This window comes from Oryctolagus cuniculus, chromosome 6 (genome assembly GCF_051225735.1).
Source record: "Oryctolagus cuniculus isolate XC-2025 breed Fujian yellow rabbit chromosome 6, ASM5122573v1, whole genome shotgun sequence".
Lineage (NCBI taxonomy): Eukaryota > Metazoa > Chordata > Mammalia > Lagomorpha > Leporidae > Oryctolagus > Oryctolagus cuniculus.
Genome location: NC_142872.1, coordinates 131,934,648 through 131,951,671, shown reverse-complemented (window position 1 = coordinate 131,951,671; position 17,024 = coordinate 131,934,648). Strand labels below are relative to the sequence as shown.

At 44.0% G+C, this 17,024-nt stretch overlaps 2 protein-coding genes across 2 annotated transcripts in view; both read right to left on the bottom strand.

Annotated features, from left to right (window-relative positions):
* Nucleotides 1-17,024, bottom strand: part of OXR1 (oxidation resistance 1) — a 796,801-nt gene that overhangs the window by 501,200 nt on the left and 278,577 nt on the right. The gene's annotated exons all lie outside the window — the stretch shown is intronic.
* On the bottom strand, nucleotides 539-3,615 carry LOC149126301 (uncharacterized). Its single transcript, XM_089336192.1, has 3 exons — nucleotides 3,496-3,615; nucleotides 2,789-3,309; nucleotides 539-1,606 (listed from the first exon to the last, which is right to left on the bottom strand). The coding sequence occupies exons 1-3, from the start codon at nucleotides 3,613-3,615 to the stop codon at nucleotides 1,405-1,407; spliced, it is 843 nt and encodes a 280-aa protein (XP_089192318.1). The 3' UTR covers nucleotides 539-1,404.

Sequence of the window (17,024 nt, the reverse complement as noted above, 5' to 3'; positions counted from 1 at the left end):
CTTTCCAATGCTGTGACAATCAAGAACGTCTCCAGGCTTTGCCTGTATCCCCTGAGGAGCAAAACGTCCCCCCCACTTGACAACTGCTGTTCTGTCAATGAGATCCATTCCCTAGGTGAGAGAAAGCGATTTCTCTTCTTCCACTTTGACTGACATCTCTATCTCTCAACCTCCCTCATCAGGTCATTAAATCAACTTTTCTTGTAATGCCTTTACCTTAGGGTAGCAAAGATTCCCTGTTTCTGAGGCTTACCTGGGTTTAGGGAACAGTTCTCCAGGCACATTATTGTCAAGTTAAGCTTCTACTCAAGAATCAGAAACCAGTGCAAGGGCACAAACCTTTGCATTTCAAATACAGAAGGTAGGGAATGATGGATGCTCTCTTTTCACATCAAATTTAGCAGAATCGAAATGAAGCCTTCACCTCCATATACTCACAACATCTCCACGTGCCTAATTTCTGCCTTTATTTAACACACTAAGCAATCTGCCCACCCCCTCCTCCTCCCTGACCCTCAAATAAAACAACCCAAGCGAACACATCTGATTATGTTTTATTTGAACAGCCACCTGGCAAGAAGGGAACACACGGCTAAAATGATCTTTATTTCACGTCTACACGGGATATAACAAATTTATAAAATCCAGGCATGGAAGCAGATGAGAGCAAAATCCTTACTCAGATCTTACAGATGTTCTACAACAATGAACTTAAGCCAAAGGGTGTGTTTCAACGGTGTGCAGGGAACCTGGGCCAGCCACTGGTACATGGAATAAAAGGCTGTGTCCTGGCCACTAGACACTTGCTGTCTCTGCTGTGTCCCCAGACACCGGCGCTATCACCGTGCAAGACAAGCTTTGACACCGTTCCCCACACGTGGTTACAGATGTTTCACTTTATCTGGGTCGTCCCCTGCAAGTTGATGTCTTCGGCCTTTGCCGATGGCCTTGCAGCTCCTCCCATGCAGGAGACAGTCGGCACGGTTCTCCCTCTCTGTGTTGGGAGCCTTCCACAGATGGCTCGCGTTTTTCCAACATGGCCTTCATCCTCATCGCCCACACCTGGGAAAGCCTTTCTTAAAATGTGGCACCGATGAGAGAACACAGCTTGAATGGAGCCTGAGGAGCCCCCACCACCGTGACAACCCCTCCCCTCTTGCAGAAGCCTCTGGTTTCCCTTCGCCTGTGGCTGAGATCCTGCCTGGTCAACGTAAGCGTTTTTGCATTAAAAATAAAAATGCTTGCACTTATTTATTTTACCAACTCGGTCTTTCCCTTTCTCAGTTATTTACATGCGAAGGCCCCCTCCCGAGAATCAGCAAGTGCTGGTCACTGCCCCATCTGTCGGCCTCGCCGGCGGTCTGGAGCCACCTCGCTTCCTGAGTCACCCGCAAAGTCCCCGCGTCACCTGCAGGGGCAGCAGCGCGAGCCGCGGACCCCCGGAGACACCGCGGGGAAGGCCGGTGGATTCCCGAGCCCCTCTAAGCGGCGGGACTCCGAGGATTCCCTCCCGCAGAGGGCGTCGCTGGCGCGAGCAGCGGCGAAACACCGCGTCCTCGGAGGACGTAATGGGGAAAGCGGCGTCAGGTTTGGGGTGAGAGGAGACCTGGGGAGAGAGGTTGGCGAGAGGCATCATTGGACGAGCCAAAGAATGTGACTCTGGGGAAAGGAGGCAGAGACATGTAGGAGAGCACGTTTGCCTTAATCCCCTCCCGCGGCGCCCGTGGGCCTGTCACGCAGCCAGACCGCAGAGCGCCGCGACCCGGCCGGCCACGCGCACTTCTTCGCCCCTCAGCGAGTTGCGCGCGGCGGACTTCCCGCGCGTCCCGGCTCAGCCAGCGCCTCCGAGGAGACCCCGCGCATCTCCGTGGCCCAGAACGGACCCTCCGCCACCCCGATCCCGGCGGTGCATGCGTTCAGACCTCACACTGTCACACCCCAGGACCCCCGGCGGCACCCCAGTACACGGCGACCTTCCCGGCTGCCCGGTCTCCCAGCCTCCTCGGAGCCGGTCCCCGGCGAGCCGAGGTGTGTCCAGGACAGGTGGGCGGCGGAGGAGCCTGGACTGGCAGGGAGCCCCGGAGAGCCGCTACTCAATCACCACTCAGGGGCAGGGGCGGGCAGCCTTTGGTGCCACCAGTAGCCGCGCTCCGCGCTCACCTTCCGCCCCTGCACCCAAATCCCACAGCGATTTCCAGCCGGCCCTCCCAGGCCACTTTCAGCGGCTTCCCAACATGTGGCCTCGCGCGCTCCCTTCTAGAAACTGATTCAGAAGGGCTACCTCTCTCCATCATTCTCGCTCCCTGCCCTGGTGCGGAACCCCTAAAATCACCCGAGTCCGCGCGCCCGGCCAGAGCCCGCTGTCCCTCCCACCGGCGTCCTATGCGCTCTTCAAATCCGCTTTCCCCGCGCCCCACTTTCCATGCGTCTTCCCTCCGCTCGGTCCCCCACGCCGTCCAGCGCTCTCACCGCTTCCCTCCGACCCCCAGGACAGCCCACTTCCCTCCCCTCTGCGGCTGTGCCCGGCCAGGCTGGCGCGCCCCGAACCCCAGCCTCCCCATCCCGCATCTGCTGGGTCCCCTCTCCCTGGCTCCGCGGGAGCCTCTCCTCTCCCCACGTCGACCCTGTGGCCCCCGCCCGAGCCAGTTGTCCCCTCCTGCGCCGCCCGTCGCCCCTGCGCGAGCACCCCAGTGGCCACCCGCTTTCCGGCTGGGCACGGAGGACACACGCCCGCCGCGCCCCCGGCTCCGAGCCCTGGCCCCACCGCCCAGCAGCCTCACAAACTTACTTGCGGGTCGCCAGGAGGGGGCTGCGGTGAGCGGCGGCTGGGCCCGCGGCGGCGAGTGCGCCCCTCTCGGCGGGGCCGGGCGGCGCGGCGCTGGCACTGCGCTCCGGCGGCCGCGCGCTGACTGGGCTCAGCCTGACGCAGCCGGGCTCTGCCCCCGCCGCCGCCGCCGCCGCCACCGCCGCCGCCGCCGGGGCCGCCGAGCGCTTCCAGACATGCTCAGTTTCCGGACCTGCCCGCGTGGAAGCTACCAAGCGCGAGCGGCGGCGGGGGAGACGCAGGAGCCCCGAGCTGGAGGCTACCACGCCGGTGGCCGGGGGGGAGGGGGGGTGGAGAACGGGTGGACGCGCCGTGCCGCTAAAAATAGCTCCTGCGGAAGCCGCTGGGCTTGACGCGCGGCCCCGGTCAGCTGGCGTCCCTGCCTCCAGGCCTCGGGCTCCGGCGGCGCTGGCTCGCGCGTCCCTCGCTCCCTGCGGCTGCTCCAGAATCTCGCCCCGGGGAAATGGCGCCCTCGTTTGCAAGCACTTGCCCGTTTATTTCCCCAGAGCTATGCCCGGGGCTGATCGGATTTCGGGCTGCTGCCTGCCGGGGAGCCTTGATTTGGGGTTTTCGCCAAAGGAAGCTGAGGAAAGTTGGGTTATAACATGAAAAGGAAAAAAAAAAAAAGCTTTTCGCTCCAGACTTGAGGAAAAATAAAGTTTTTTAGATACTTGGTTTTGTTGGAAGGAAAAGGGAGGCAGGGCGACGTCTGGCAGCCTGGAGAGGGCGCCAAGGGCCAGCGTGGATCGCGCTGAGGCGGGCGTCTGCACCGAGCTTCGCAAATAAATCATTCTCAGGGCGTTCGGAACTCCGCATTCCGCAGGCTCTTCATATCCCTGACACCCGTCTTGACCTTGAAGATTCTGTTCCTGTTACCTGAACTATAACTTTTCGCACCTCCTGCCTACACGCCTTCCCTCTCCAACCCAGCTTTAAATTGTACCCCTATCCTGCCCCAGAGAAAGGTCCGCAGATTCCCAGACCGGAAGTGGAACTTGGCTGTTCCCTAACCTTGAAGTACCAGGGACTAGGTCCTGTTGCCTTAGGGGCTGGATGTGCTCCCACCTCCCACTCCCTACTCTGTTCTGAGCATCCCACAAACATCTTCAGCCTAAGGGCCTCTCAGACTGCCAGACTTGTAAGTCAGCTGTTTCCTACCATTAATTTTCACCGCATTCTGCCTTAATTCCGCATCACTTACAATTGTCATTCTCTCCTGTAAAGTGAGAGGTACCGAGGTTTGCTGAGTCAAATTACAGCCTTATTTTTTTTTTTTTTTTTTTTTTGACAGGCAGAGTGGACAGTGAGAGAGAGAGAGAGACAGAGAGAAAGGTCTTCCTTTGCCGCTGGTTCACCCTCCAATGGCCGCCGCTGCAGCCGGCGCACCGCGCTGATCCTGGCAGGAGCCAGGAGCCAGGTGCTTTTCCTGGTCTCCCATGGGGTGCAGGGCCCAAGCACCTGGGCCATCCTCCACTGCACTCCCTGGCCATAGCAGAGAGCTGGCCTGGAAGAGGGGCAACCGGGACAGAATCCGGTGCCCCGACCGGGACTAGAACCCGGTGTGCCGGCGCCGCAAGGTGGAGGATTAGCCTATTGAGCCACGGCGCCGGCAAATTACAGCCTTATTTCTTTGACGTCTTACAATAACCCAATTAGAGAATCATTATCATTCTTTTCTGAGAAATGGGGAGTTTGAAGTTCAGAATTGCTCACCTCTCGTCTGGAATAAATATTGTTTCTAACTCAGGGTATCCAGAATAGAAACTTCCATAGTTTATGCGTAAGCTAACCCTCTGAGTAGTAGCTTTACCTGACTGAGGGAAGGGCTCAAGAAGTTTAGCAAGTGTTCTCAGTGGAGCAGCAATGGTCAAGAAAAGCTGGTGACGGATGTTGTTCTCTGCTATTTCCCCATTACTTTGAGTATTCAAAGCTTAGATTTTTATGTGTTGAGAGTGTCTGGATTTCAGCTTCATTCATTCAGAAAGAAATGATTGAAAATCCTCTCAGTGCAATCCATTGACTAAGAATGCATTTTTAAAATATTTCATTGTTCAAACTGATGAAGCTACTTTCTTTTTGCAATTTGTTATGAATAGTGAAGTTTTGCTAGTCTTACTAGAGTAACGTAGGTGTGCTTTCCCCCCCAAAGTGGAATGGTATGTATCTATCTGATTCAAGATACTCTTCCTCCTGTATTACCCCCTTCTATCCCGGTTTACAATTTAATGCCCTGTCCATCAACAGATACACAATTGATATTTGATATTTTTGAACGGGGGCTGCAGATGTTATGTATGAGCCACTTTGTTATGCAAAGATCAGTTTCAACATTTCCACATTTGATAAATTGTGAAGATAAAAATAGAATTTCCTAGGGTATCAACACAACTCCCCTATTCCTTTCTGTCAGTAATGAAAGAGGATGATGTGTGCATCCTACCTGTTTCCCTTCTTCCTTTTCAGTAATCATATTAAGGTAATGTGATGCTTTGAACATCTTCATACTAGAGCATGCATATTATACATAATTGTGTAGTAGAGCAGATTTTGATCTCAGAGAGATTTTGGTTTCCTAATAAATGTGTAGGTCAAGGCGTATTGTAATGGGTTGATGAAACTCATCTCTAACTATCTTGGGCAAACAAGGAAAATACATGAATTGTCCGCAGAATGAAAAAAATAGGCATAGGCTCATCTCAGACTTAGCAGCATCAGGAAAAACATGATATTCTCTCTCTCTCTCTCTCTCTCTCTCTCTCCCTCTCTCCCTCTCTCCCTCTCTCCCTCTCTCTATCTCTCTTGCTTTCTGTGTAGCTTCATTCACTTCATTCACAGTCAGATTTTGTCCATAGTGCAGTTCCATCCTTACACAGATGACAAAGTTTGCAGTCTTGATTTCTTTTGACAAAGAAATCAAGCTTCTTGCTCCAGTGAGCAGATCAGTGTTTGACGGACTCAGATTGGCAGTCCTAGCTCACAGGAAAAGCCTTGTGCATCCTTCTAGAGGAAGAAAGATTTTCAAAAGGAGGGGAAGTATCCAGTTAGCAGAAGAAGGGATATGGGATTCTGGCCAGATAGAAATAATAGATATCCATTGCATCCATGGAGTGTCTTTTTTCCTTCTAGACAAAAAAGGAGAGCAAAGCTGGTGAGATATCTGTTGGTTTGAGCTATTCAGAAAGGAGCCAAAGAATAATGATGCTTTGAAAAGATTTTCCCCTCTCTTTTAAGATGTAGATACTTTGATTTTCCTAAGGGTACCAGTCTCCTCTTTGTTGCATTTTTATCTTTATTTCTGGGCCTCTGTTACTTCCAAGCAGGTGGCATTCATTAATCTAATGAGCCATCAAGCCAGGTGAGGCCTCTGTCCACACTCACAGTCTACAGGAAAAAAGATATTTTCCATTATCAAAACCCATTATTTTATGGGTTAATACACTTAGATCATTATGTAAGTCATTAGATAATAAAAGTAGGATTTTCCCATTTTGCCTCCAAAGCAGAACAGATGGTCCTTATAACTATTGTGTTATTTCTTCCATAAGAATTACTAATAGAGTATTTATATAGCTATTTCTCTTTATTCTTGATTCGCATGTAATTCACTTGCTGCTTCCTTTAATATTTATTGATGAATAAATGCAATCTATGAATCACTTCATTTAAACTACATTTGTAGTTATGTCAAAATTATCACATCCAGAATCTTTTCCTTAAACTTCCTTCCCACTGACTTATTTTTTTTTTGAAGATTTATTTTATGTATTTGAAAGACAGAATTACAGAGAGAGGTAGAGACAAAGAGAGAGGTCTCCCATCTGCTGGTTCACGCCCTAGATGGCCCCAGTGACCGAAGCTGCACCTATCCAAAGCCAGGAGCCAGGAGCTAGGAGCTTCCTCCAGGTCTCCAACATGGGTGCAGGGCCCCAAGGACTTGGGCCATATTCTACTGCTATCCCAGGCCACAGCAGAGAGCTGGATCAGAAGAGGAGCAGCCGGGACTAGAACCGGCGCCCATATGGGATTCCAGCGCTTCAGGCCAGGGCTTTAACCCACTGCGACACAGCGCCAGCCCCCTCCCCACTGGCTTATTTGCACATCATTTTCTAGGAACTTCTCCCTTGCTCCTGCCACACATTCTTAACCCACACCTCAGATTATTCCTTTCTTTTTTGTGGTTTCTTTTATCTCACTTCTGTAGCTCTTTGTCCCCCTCTCACATCCCTCTCTATTTTCTTTTTAACTCTAGGTCTTGGATTTGTTTATTTGCAAGTCAGACTTACAGAGAGAGAGAGGAACACACACACACACACACACACACACACACACACATCTTCCATCCACTGTTTCACTCCTCAAGTGGCTGAAGCCAGGAGCCAGGAGTTTCTTCCAAGTCTCCCACATGCGTGCATGGGCCCAACCACTTGGGCCATCCTCTGCTGCTTTCCAAGGCACATTAGCAGGGAGCTGGATTGGAAGTGGAGCAGCCAGGACTTGAACCAGCATGCCTATGGGATGGCAGCACTGCACAAGGTAGCTTAACCCACTACACCACAGTACTAGTCCCTTGTGTTAGTTTTCTACACCACTCTTCCTCCCTCATTGAATAGCAAGTAAACAGAGGATTGAGACTAAGGCAAGTTTGTATTTGTGTGTATTTTATCTTCTTCAGCACTCTATAGATGCTTACAGTGAGCATTATTGGATTAGAAGAGGAAGGTGAATGATTAGTCTAATACAAGAAGGCTCATGCATGAGTACTATGTCACTTGGCTTCAAGGAGTAGAGGAAAGATGGAGAGGTCTGATCCTGGAGGTAGCAGAGCATGCAAATACAGACTTTGCCTATTTCACCATTGTGTCTCTGTAGTCCCCTCCTCCCTCCCTTGGTGTATCCTACCAAACTCCCAACTTTAATTCCTTCACTGTGATATGTGCTGTATGCCAAACATCTCTGATAAATGGCACTGACCGCTGAGCCTATTCTTCTGTTAGGCAATTGGGCACTGGGCTGCCTCTCTATTGCACTTCCTTCTTCAACAGCAAATCTGCTTTTATAAAACATAACTAAGTTAGAAAGAGAAAAGGAAATACAACACAGCTTCAGTCAAGAGCTACTCAAAGTTTATCTTCTTGATAGATCATATTTCACTCTAGGAAAACAAGTAAATATGGAGAATTAAGTGGGAGTGATTCAAAGTTACTAACGCCCAAGTTATTATTTCTTTCATGACTATAGATAAATGTCATAACAGATCAACTCATAATATGGACTGAAGGTATAAATGTTCATTTTCCTCCCTCTGCTTGCACTGCTCTAGGTAATAGTCATGGGACATTAAGTATGCTCACAGTATTTGTGAATCAAAGATGCTTCTTGACTAAAAGACTTAGCTCTGATGGTCCTTTCCTCAGGGAAGCAGAACGTGAATAATTTCATACTTCAAATATCAGACTGCTCTTTTCTTACCTCTAAATCTAACAGAAACATGACTTAGTTATTGGACAAGCAGCTAGGTCTTGAGAAAATTGAAACTCTTCCCTCTTTGAGTCCAATATCACACTAAGAAATATTTTTAATATGCAATCTCAGATTCTCAGGTGGTATCAAGAAATCCATAATCATTAATTTATTTCCATAATGCTTTTAAATGTATTATAATCTGTATAAATTTGTAATCATAATAGCCAACATTTATTGGTACCTCTGTGTCTCCCTCTGTGGTAGGCACTCATTTTGAGTGCTCCTAATTTAGTCTTCACAGCAATTGGATAAAGTAATATGTTACTTAACATATTTTATAGTTGTCCATATAAAAATACAACCTAAAGAGTCTTAGATGAAAGGGATATTTTTCTGGTACAATGGAAGTGCACAATATAACCTCCAAAATGTGCAGGGGGCTTCTCTAAGACTTGGGAAGTAGAAAAGGTGCCACAACTCTACTTCACATCAGAATCATTCTGTTAGCTGTATTGTCCCATTTGCAGGTAGGCTTCCTCAACAACCTGCATAGTCTGAGCAGTCGTGCATTAATTAATGACTGAATCTATCCCATTTGTTTTGGTTTTAAAGTTCCCAGAGAACATAGTGACTTGTTTCCAAAGAACAGGGTATGAAAAGCAAAGAGTAGCAACTTAACCGTGGAGAATGGCAGACTCCAACTTCACCAAGTGATGCAGGTTCATACCATCATTGATGTCACATGGGTATCCCTTACTTCCTGTTGTGATATGATGACAAGGCCATGTCATTTATGTGGAATTCTTTCCAAAAGCCTACAATTCCAGTCCAATCTTGAGAAAAATATCTGCAAACCCAAACTGAAGAACATTCTACGAAATACTGGGCTGGTACTTTTCAGAACTGACAGTTATAGAAGATAAGTAAAGACCAAGAAATTTGTATAGCTCAAAAGAGACAAAAGAGCCCTAACAACAACCCAATGTGGTACCCTAGATTGGAGCCTGTAGCAGAAAGAGGATACTAAAAAACAAACAAACAAAAAACTGAACACTGAAATCTGAAGTTTAATGAATAAAAATCTTAGTAATGATAATTATAAGAATGTAAGATGTTAACTATAGAGTAAACTGAATAAAGGATACACAGGCACTCTCTGTATTATCTTGAAAGATTTTCCATAAATAAAAGATTTTTCCAAAGTTTCAAAAAATATGCTTTAAAATGTAGAGGAAAAATCCCAGGGAATAAAATCCTGAACCAACCTGTATAGATTAGGTGCCCATTAAACATCAATTAATGATGAGCAGCAGGCAGTGTCATCTGTCAGAAACATGGTCCTTTCACACTTGTTATTGCAGCCATTCCAAGAGAATGCAAGCAGTAGGAAAGGAAGGAAGAAGAGACTTGTGAGCCAGAAAAGATTCAAGTTGCTGAGTATCAAAAATTAAAATGCCAAGGATCAACAGATGGCTATACTTTATTCTAAAATAGACTGCATTTTAAAATTAATAAAATTAAAATACATTGTTTCTTTGTGACTTGTCAACATGTTTTAGGTTGGATGAAATATAGATTGTTTATGAAGATAGTTAATGATGAATCCCAGGATTTCAACTCAGATTCTTAACTGTCACATGGAGACCAAATGACATAATACATGTTTTGACTATTACTCTTTCAGGTTTCCTTCAATATTGACCACACTGCCTTATAGAACCAGTACTAATAAGATCAACCCAAACTACAATTCAAAAAAACCGTGACATATTTGACCTAACAATTTATTACTCCAATGAAGTCATCAAGACATAGGTAGAGATGCCAAATCAGATGGCATTCTGCAAATTTAGGGTAGTCAAAGACTGAATTCAGGCTATCTTACATGTACTATACAAAGTAAATTGTAAAAGTCTTTTTTAGAGATTCTATTTTGATTTTTCAGATGAAGTTTGATATAAAGAAGCAAGACAGATATAAAATACATAGCTTTTCTTAACCGTGTACCTCATTAGTTTAATAACATCTCACAAAACCTGGAAACGTTTATGTGAAATTTATGTTTCACACATTCAAGAGATGATAAAAATACTCTCAGAAAAATAACACAATATTGCAGACTCATCCATTTCATTTTTTCATCATAATAATTTATTTTACACCTGTCATTAGCAAAGAATTGTAGTGATCTTTTTAATTTTTATTTTTAAAAAGAGTTTATTCCTGCTTTCATTGAGCTTGTAAGTAGAGCATGAAAGAAGGCTTTTTTATTAATTATAACACATATTATACATTAACAATACACATATTGTTAATTATAATTTTGTATTGATTATACTATAATTTTATAGTCTAATTACAAGTGAGGCAGGAATTTAAAAACTGTTGAGGTTTTGGCAGCATATAGCCAGGAAATTTAATCTAGTCCAGATGGACAAAAGTAGTCTAAGGAATTGGTGCTTAAACTGAGTCTAAAAAACAAGCACAGCCTTTATTGATCACTTACTGTGTGCTTAGCACTACATTAGGTCTTTTCCCAACCTGACAGATATTTCTCCATATGGCCAGCTCATCATGTGTTCAGACATCTTACCAGAGGTTTTATGGTAGGCAGAAGTAGAAGGCTGAAAATCCACCTTTTCCAAACTTCCTTATAGCTAGAGTACTAAGTACAATTTAAGTTTCACCAATCAGAAGCACCAATGTAAGATTTTATATATACACGTATATGTATACATATATATGCATGTATATTTGATACATAAAATTTTACATATTTATGGGGTAGCACCTGATGTTTCCATGCATGTGCACATTGTTGTGTAATGTCCCATCAAGGCAAACAGATCTCCTCAAGCATTTATCATTTTTACGGTGATATATTTGAACAAAGTGTATGTGGGGGGCCCTTGAACACGAGACTTACTAACACAGCAGTTTGTAGGTGTACAACTTCATGATGTTCCGCTCCCCAGAGCACAGGTTACATGGTGTTCTGACAACACCCAGCCACAGCCGCAGTGGTGTGACTCTTGAGCTGGCAGTGGCACCAAGCCTGAATGAAACCTAACATCCTCATTGCAGAGATGTGTTCCCCTGATGGGCCATTTGTGTGAGGTTTTTCTAAGTTCTTCCTAGAGGCCCAGTGTCTAGCCTGTTCTCACAATTCTTCCTAACGATTTTTGTAAGCATTAATTCTATTTATAATTTCCTCTCCATAAAATAATGAGTGGCTTATTCTATCTGATATGGCTTATAGGTTATTTGGGGCCAGAAATGGCTGCAGGCCATAAAGGGAAGGAATTTTATCTGATTGGGCCCATGAGAATGAGATACTAGAAGCCCACAATAGTCACTTGTGAAGTTATCTACATTCTAACTTGGAATTACTTAAATAGTGACCTGTCAGTAACTGAAATGAAGTACCTGTTGGAAGTCTAACATCAGTGTTCCAGATAGCTGTTGCCATGACATCATGATAGGGATGGGAAATGTAAGAATGGTAGTATGCTGTGTATAACTGTATCATAGCTAGAAATTCTCAGCCTATGACTTGGTCCCAGAGAAGCAGAATTTCTACCATTCTTCTAATAAAAACACTTGTATCTCACACCTAGCTGCTGGATTTACATAATGAAGCATCTTGTGTAGAGTCTAATTATATGAATCAGAATTACAACTTCATGTGAATGTATAGCCTGAAAATGAAGGGACTGATTAGGAAGTGTGTAATCACAAGGGTAGAAATGATGGCATATATGACGACATTCAGGAGAATCTGGGCTACTCCATATTTCCTGAGCCCCCAAGTCCCCTGAATCTTGCCTGCCTGCAGCAATATCTTTTTTTTTTTTTCTTTTGGCCTTACTTCTTGTTACCACTTTCATCTTTTACTTCATGTGAGGTAGTTGCCTACAAAGATTATAAGTATTCTCCTTTGATTCAATCCTACCAACTTACTGGATCTCTAAACCTACAGCGCAGGGGCTGGCATTGTGGCACAATAGGCTGAGCCTTGCCTGAGGCACATGCACCCCAGTATGGGTACCAGTTCTAGTCCTGGATGCTCCTTTTCTGATCCAGCTCTCTGCTTATGACCTGAGAAAGCCATAGAAGATGTCCCAATTGCTTGGGTCCCTGCACCCACGTGGGAGACCCAGAAGAAGCTCCTGGCACCTGGCTCCTGACTTCGGATCAGATCAACTCTGATCATTGTACCATTTGGGGAATGAACCAGCAGATGGAAGACTTTTCCCTTTGTTTCTCACTCTCTCTGTCTATAACTCTACCTCTTAAATAAATAAATAAGTAAAACCTACAGTGTGAGTGAAATTTCAGCCTGCTGTGGAGGTGGGGGAGCTAATGTGAGTGCTGTTAGGTAGCAGCTGATGGTTCCAGTTGTTAGGTCTCTGATGCCCACATGGGATACCTGGTTTGAGTTCCAGGTTTCTGACTTCAGCCTGACCCAACCTTAGTAACTGAGGGCAGGCATTTGGGAGTGAAATAGCCAACAGGAGTTCACTCTGTCTCTTGGCCTCTTAAATCATAAAATTAATAAAAACTAATCACTGCAATGACTTTCCTCTACCCATAAATGAAGATGGCAGATACTGTCATTGAGATATTTTCTAGATTTAATGGAAATGAAGGACTATTTGAATGTAGGAGGCTTAACTACAGGAATCAAGGTGGGTATGATTATCTTAGTAGGTGGTAGGACTGATGTAATTATTAGGAAGGTGTGACCCACAGAGAACTGTGAAAGTGGCTGATGGAACACAGGACCCTTAGTACTGGAAAACTGTATCACGCTAAGGTCCTGTTTACCTTAAACAACCAAGACAGCTTTAGTTGTGGTAACCAAAGGTCTACTTAAGCCATCATTAATAGTCATGATCCCCTATCTAATTTCTAGACCTGGGATAGGTTACTGGAGTCTGGGTACACTCAGTCTTGTGATACAGGGGATCCTTGATTCCTTCTGTTTGTCTTCCAACAAAGAACCTGCAGTTATTTACAAGGAGGCCTATATCTTGAGAAAAGGGAAGTACTCAGACCTTTCTGGGGACTGTTGTTTTGTAACGCTGACCAAAAATGCCACCGTGGTACAATGGAAGCTGTGTGATAAGTCAGCATTGTGGGGGCTCAGTGCTTCCCTTGGTGAAGCACTGCAGTAGGTATACTCAACAACTGGTATAACATTCTGAATGTTGTACCTTGGCAGAAAAGGAAAATAACAACAACGAAGCAAAACCTTCCAAGTGTTCAATAGGTAGATGTGTTCTTTTCCATATGCCCTCCTCTAAAGAATGGTAAATAATTTGTTTATTTATATTAAAATGTATTTATATATATATTTTTTATTTGACATCTTCTTTTACATTTTATTTAAGGTATACAAATTTCATGTGTTTCATGTGTACAGATATAGGAACACAGTGATACTTTCCACTCTACCCAACCATGCTCTCACTCTTCCTCCTTCTTTCTCTCCTAGTCCCTCTTTACAGTTAACTTTTACAATGATCTACTTTCAGTTTACTTTATGCTCATAAGATTAACCCTACACTATGTAAACAGTTCAACAAAGAGTAAGAAGAAAAAACCCTGTTCCTCAACAGTAGAGACAAGTGCTGTAAACAATCATTGAAGCTCAAAATGTCAATTTCACCACAATACATTACATTTTTGATACTCTACTAGTTATAGCTATACAGTTTGTCATTTTCTTTTTTTTAACTTTTATTTAATGAATATAAATTTCCAAAGTACGGCTTATGGATTACAATGGCTTCCCCCCCATATATTTGAGAGAGAGAGAGAGACCACAGAAGCCAACAACAGCCATGTCTGGGCCAGGCCAGTCACAGTCCTGGAATTTCAATGTGGGTCTTCCACATGAGTGGTTGGGACAAATTACTTGAGCCACAATCTCTTTCCCTCCTAGATGTGCATTAGCAGAAGCTGAGTGAGCAATAGCTAGGACCCAAAGTGGGCACTCAGGTACAGAATGAGGTTGTCCTAAGCGGTGTCTTAACTGCTGTGCCAAATGCCTGCCCTGGTAAAAGTTTTATAACTGCTAGACAGATAGAGATGACATTTTTACTGCTAGGCATTATAATTCAGAAAGGTTTTGGATTCTGCCAAAACAAAATTTGATGTGAAATCATTTGGAGGAAGAAGCATGGTTTAGAATAAGTAATAAACATAAATTTCCTAAATTCTCAGTGACTTGTGTTTGAAAGAACTTTCACTTATGAAAAAGGACAGAATAATTACTTTGAGAGACAGTAGGAAGATATTGGTCACAGAGGGCAATTATGATTTTCAACTATATATTTGTTGTTTTCTATTCCCTCTTAATATTGAACAAACAGTTTGTGAAACATGAAAATGATGCATATTTAATAAGACAGGAGGTCAAGGAAACAGAAGAAAGGGGTAAACAAAAATGAACTATCACTAATACATTATTTCATATCAGATTTGATCAAAAGAAGTCATTAATGGGGAAACATATAATTGTTTTGCATCCAAAAGAGATTTGGTGAAAAACTCTTTTTACTAGATATAATATTTGATTTTTCAAAAGCTTTTAGGAGAAGATAGCAGAATAGAAATACACCTTATTAAATAATAAATTCACTGTTGCAACAGAGAAGCCTCTATGCAGGAAAGCAGAAATGAATGGACCATCTCCAAGCCACGTTTGGCTAGTGTGGAGAAAATGAACTTGCTTTACCTACCCACCTCTCAGCAGCCATCTACAGTCAGCTCCTCCACCTCACTTCCCTAATACCCCGTCACACAGAGCTGGGCTGAACGCTCTCCTTAAATACTTCTTTAATATCATGCTCTACTCATTCACTTGTAATACTCAAGAGTACTGTCCCTTTCTCTCTGTCTCTCTCTCTCTCACTGTCCACCCTGCCTGTCCAAAACAAAATTTACAAAATTTTCAAGATTACTGTTGCCTGTTTTATTATCTGCTGCTCAAACTGAGGCAAAGGGCTACAGCCATCTTAGATGTATCCAGAACACTTGCACAGTTCTTGAACATTTCAAATAAAAGTTGAACAGACATGGATACAATCGACAACACTTGGAACTCTCTCTAATGCCAGATTGCTTTCTGGATCTGAAGTCAAGTTGTTCCTGATGACGATATTTAACTTACAAGAGCAAAGGTAGAAGTGAGAACTAACTCAAGGGTTAGAAGGCCCACAGTCTGGACTTGTATTTTTTACTGAGAGTCAGAAACATTTTCACCCTCTCAGAATTGGGAGAAAGGCCTATATTTTGCCTGCCTGTAGTGCAAACTCCTGTGTAACAAAGAAACTCATGCAGTGAGGTAAGAGGGTTTTCTAAAGCATCCTCTAATGTGGAGATAGAGAGAGAGAGAGAGAATCAAGTTCTCTCCTCATTGCCTGAAGACTGTCATAAATTTTTTTATGGTTTGTGTCTTTATATCCTGTGTATGTCAAGGTCATAAGGACTTACGTTTTCTAGTGTTATTTTAAATAGTATTGTTACCTTAATTTCATTTTCAATTGTTTGCTAATGTATAGAAATGCTGTTTGCTTTGTTTATTAGAAGTGAACTTACTTGTTCTAGAACACTTTTCATACATTACTAAGGATTTTCTATGTAGAAAAGTCTGTCATAAGCAAATAGAGCTAGTTTTGTTTTTTGTTCCAATATTTATGTTTCTTATTTATTTTTCACTCCTTGATGTGGTGGCAATTGCAATACAATGATGAATAGAAGTGACAAAGCAGAAATCCTTGTCTTCGCTGATCTTAGATACAGTATATCTGGCTTTACTATTTTCACTTTTCTATTCTTTTACTGTACTATTTCTATTTTTCATGCAATATACATCATTTATAGACAACTTGTATATGGATATTGCTTTTTATTATTTCAATTTCAGGTTTTATTTCACTTATATCCACTATTTTGGCAATGGCTTGGTTTAAGCCAACTGCCTTCCTACTTATGTTCCACTTGTGATTTTGTTCCTGTGTTATGTCTTACTTGTCATTTCTGCAGTTAATCAAATTATTTTTATTTTTATTTTGTGTTTTTTGTTTTTTTTGTTTTTTTTTTTTTCAAATAGCCACAACGGCTGGAGCTGTGAGATCCAAAGCCAGGAGCCAGGAGCCTCCTCCAGGTCTCCCACACGGGCACAGGGGCCCAAGGACTTGGACCATCCTCCACTGCCTTCCCAGGCCGCAGCAGAGAGCTGGATGGGAAGAAGAGCAGCCAGGACTAGAACTGCCCCCATATGGGATGCCAGCACCACAGGCGGAGGATTAACCTACTGCGCCACAGCGCCATTTCCCCCTCAAATGTGTTTTAAGGTCATATTTTATTTCCTCTATTGGGTTCTTAGCTGTTTCTCTTTCTGGTTTTTAACTAGTTGCTATATTGCTATATTCCTTTTTATTATATATTTTTAAAATTATTTATTTACTTATTTGAAAAGCAAAGGGAGGGAGGGAGACAGGAAAGGAGGGAGGGAAGGAAGGAGAAAGAGAGAGAAAGAGAAAAGAGAGTTTTGCTCCTCAGATACCAGAAAGGCCTCTAGCTGGAGCCACAGCCGAGAGCTGGAAACAGCTCAGTTCCCCCACATGTGTGGTAGGGACTATGCTATGTAATTCTTCACTGTTGCCTCCCAGGGTCCACGTTAGCAGGAAGTTGGAGTAAGGTGGTGGAGCTGGGGATTGAACCCAGG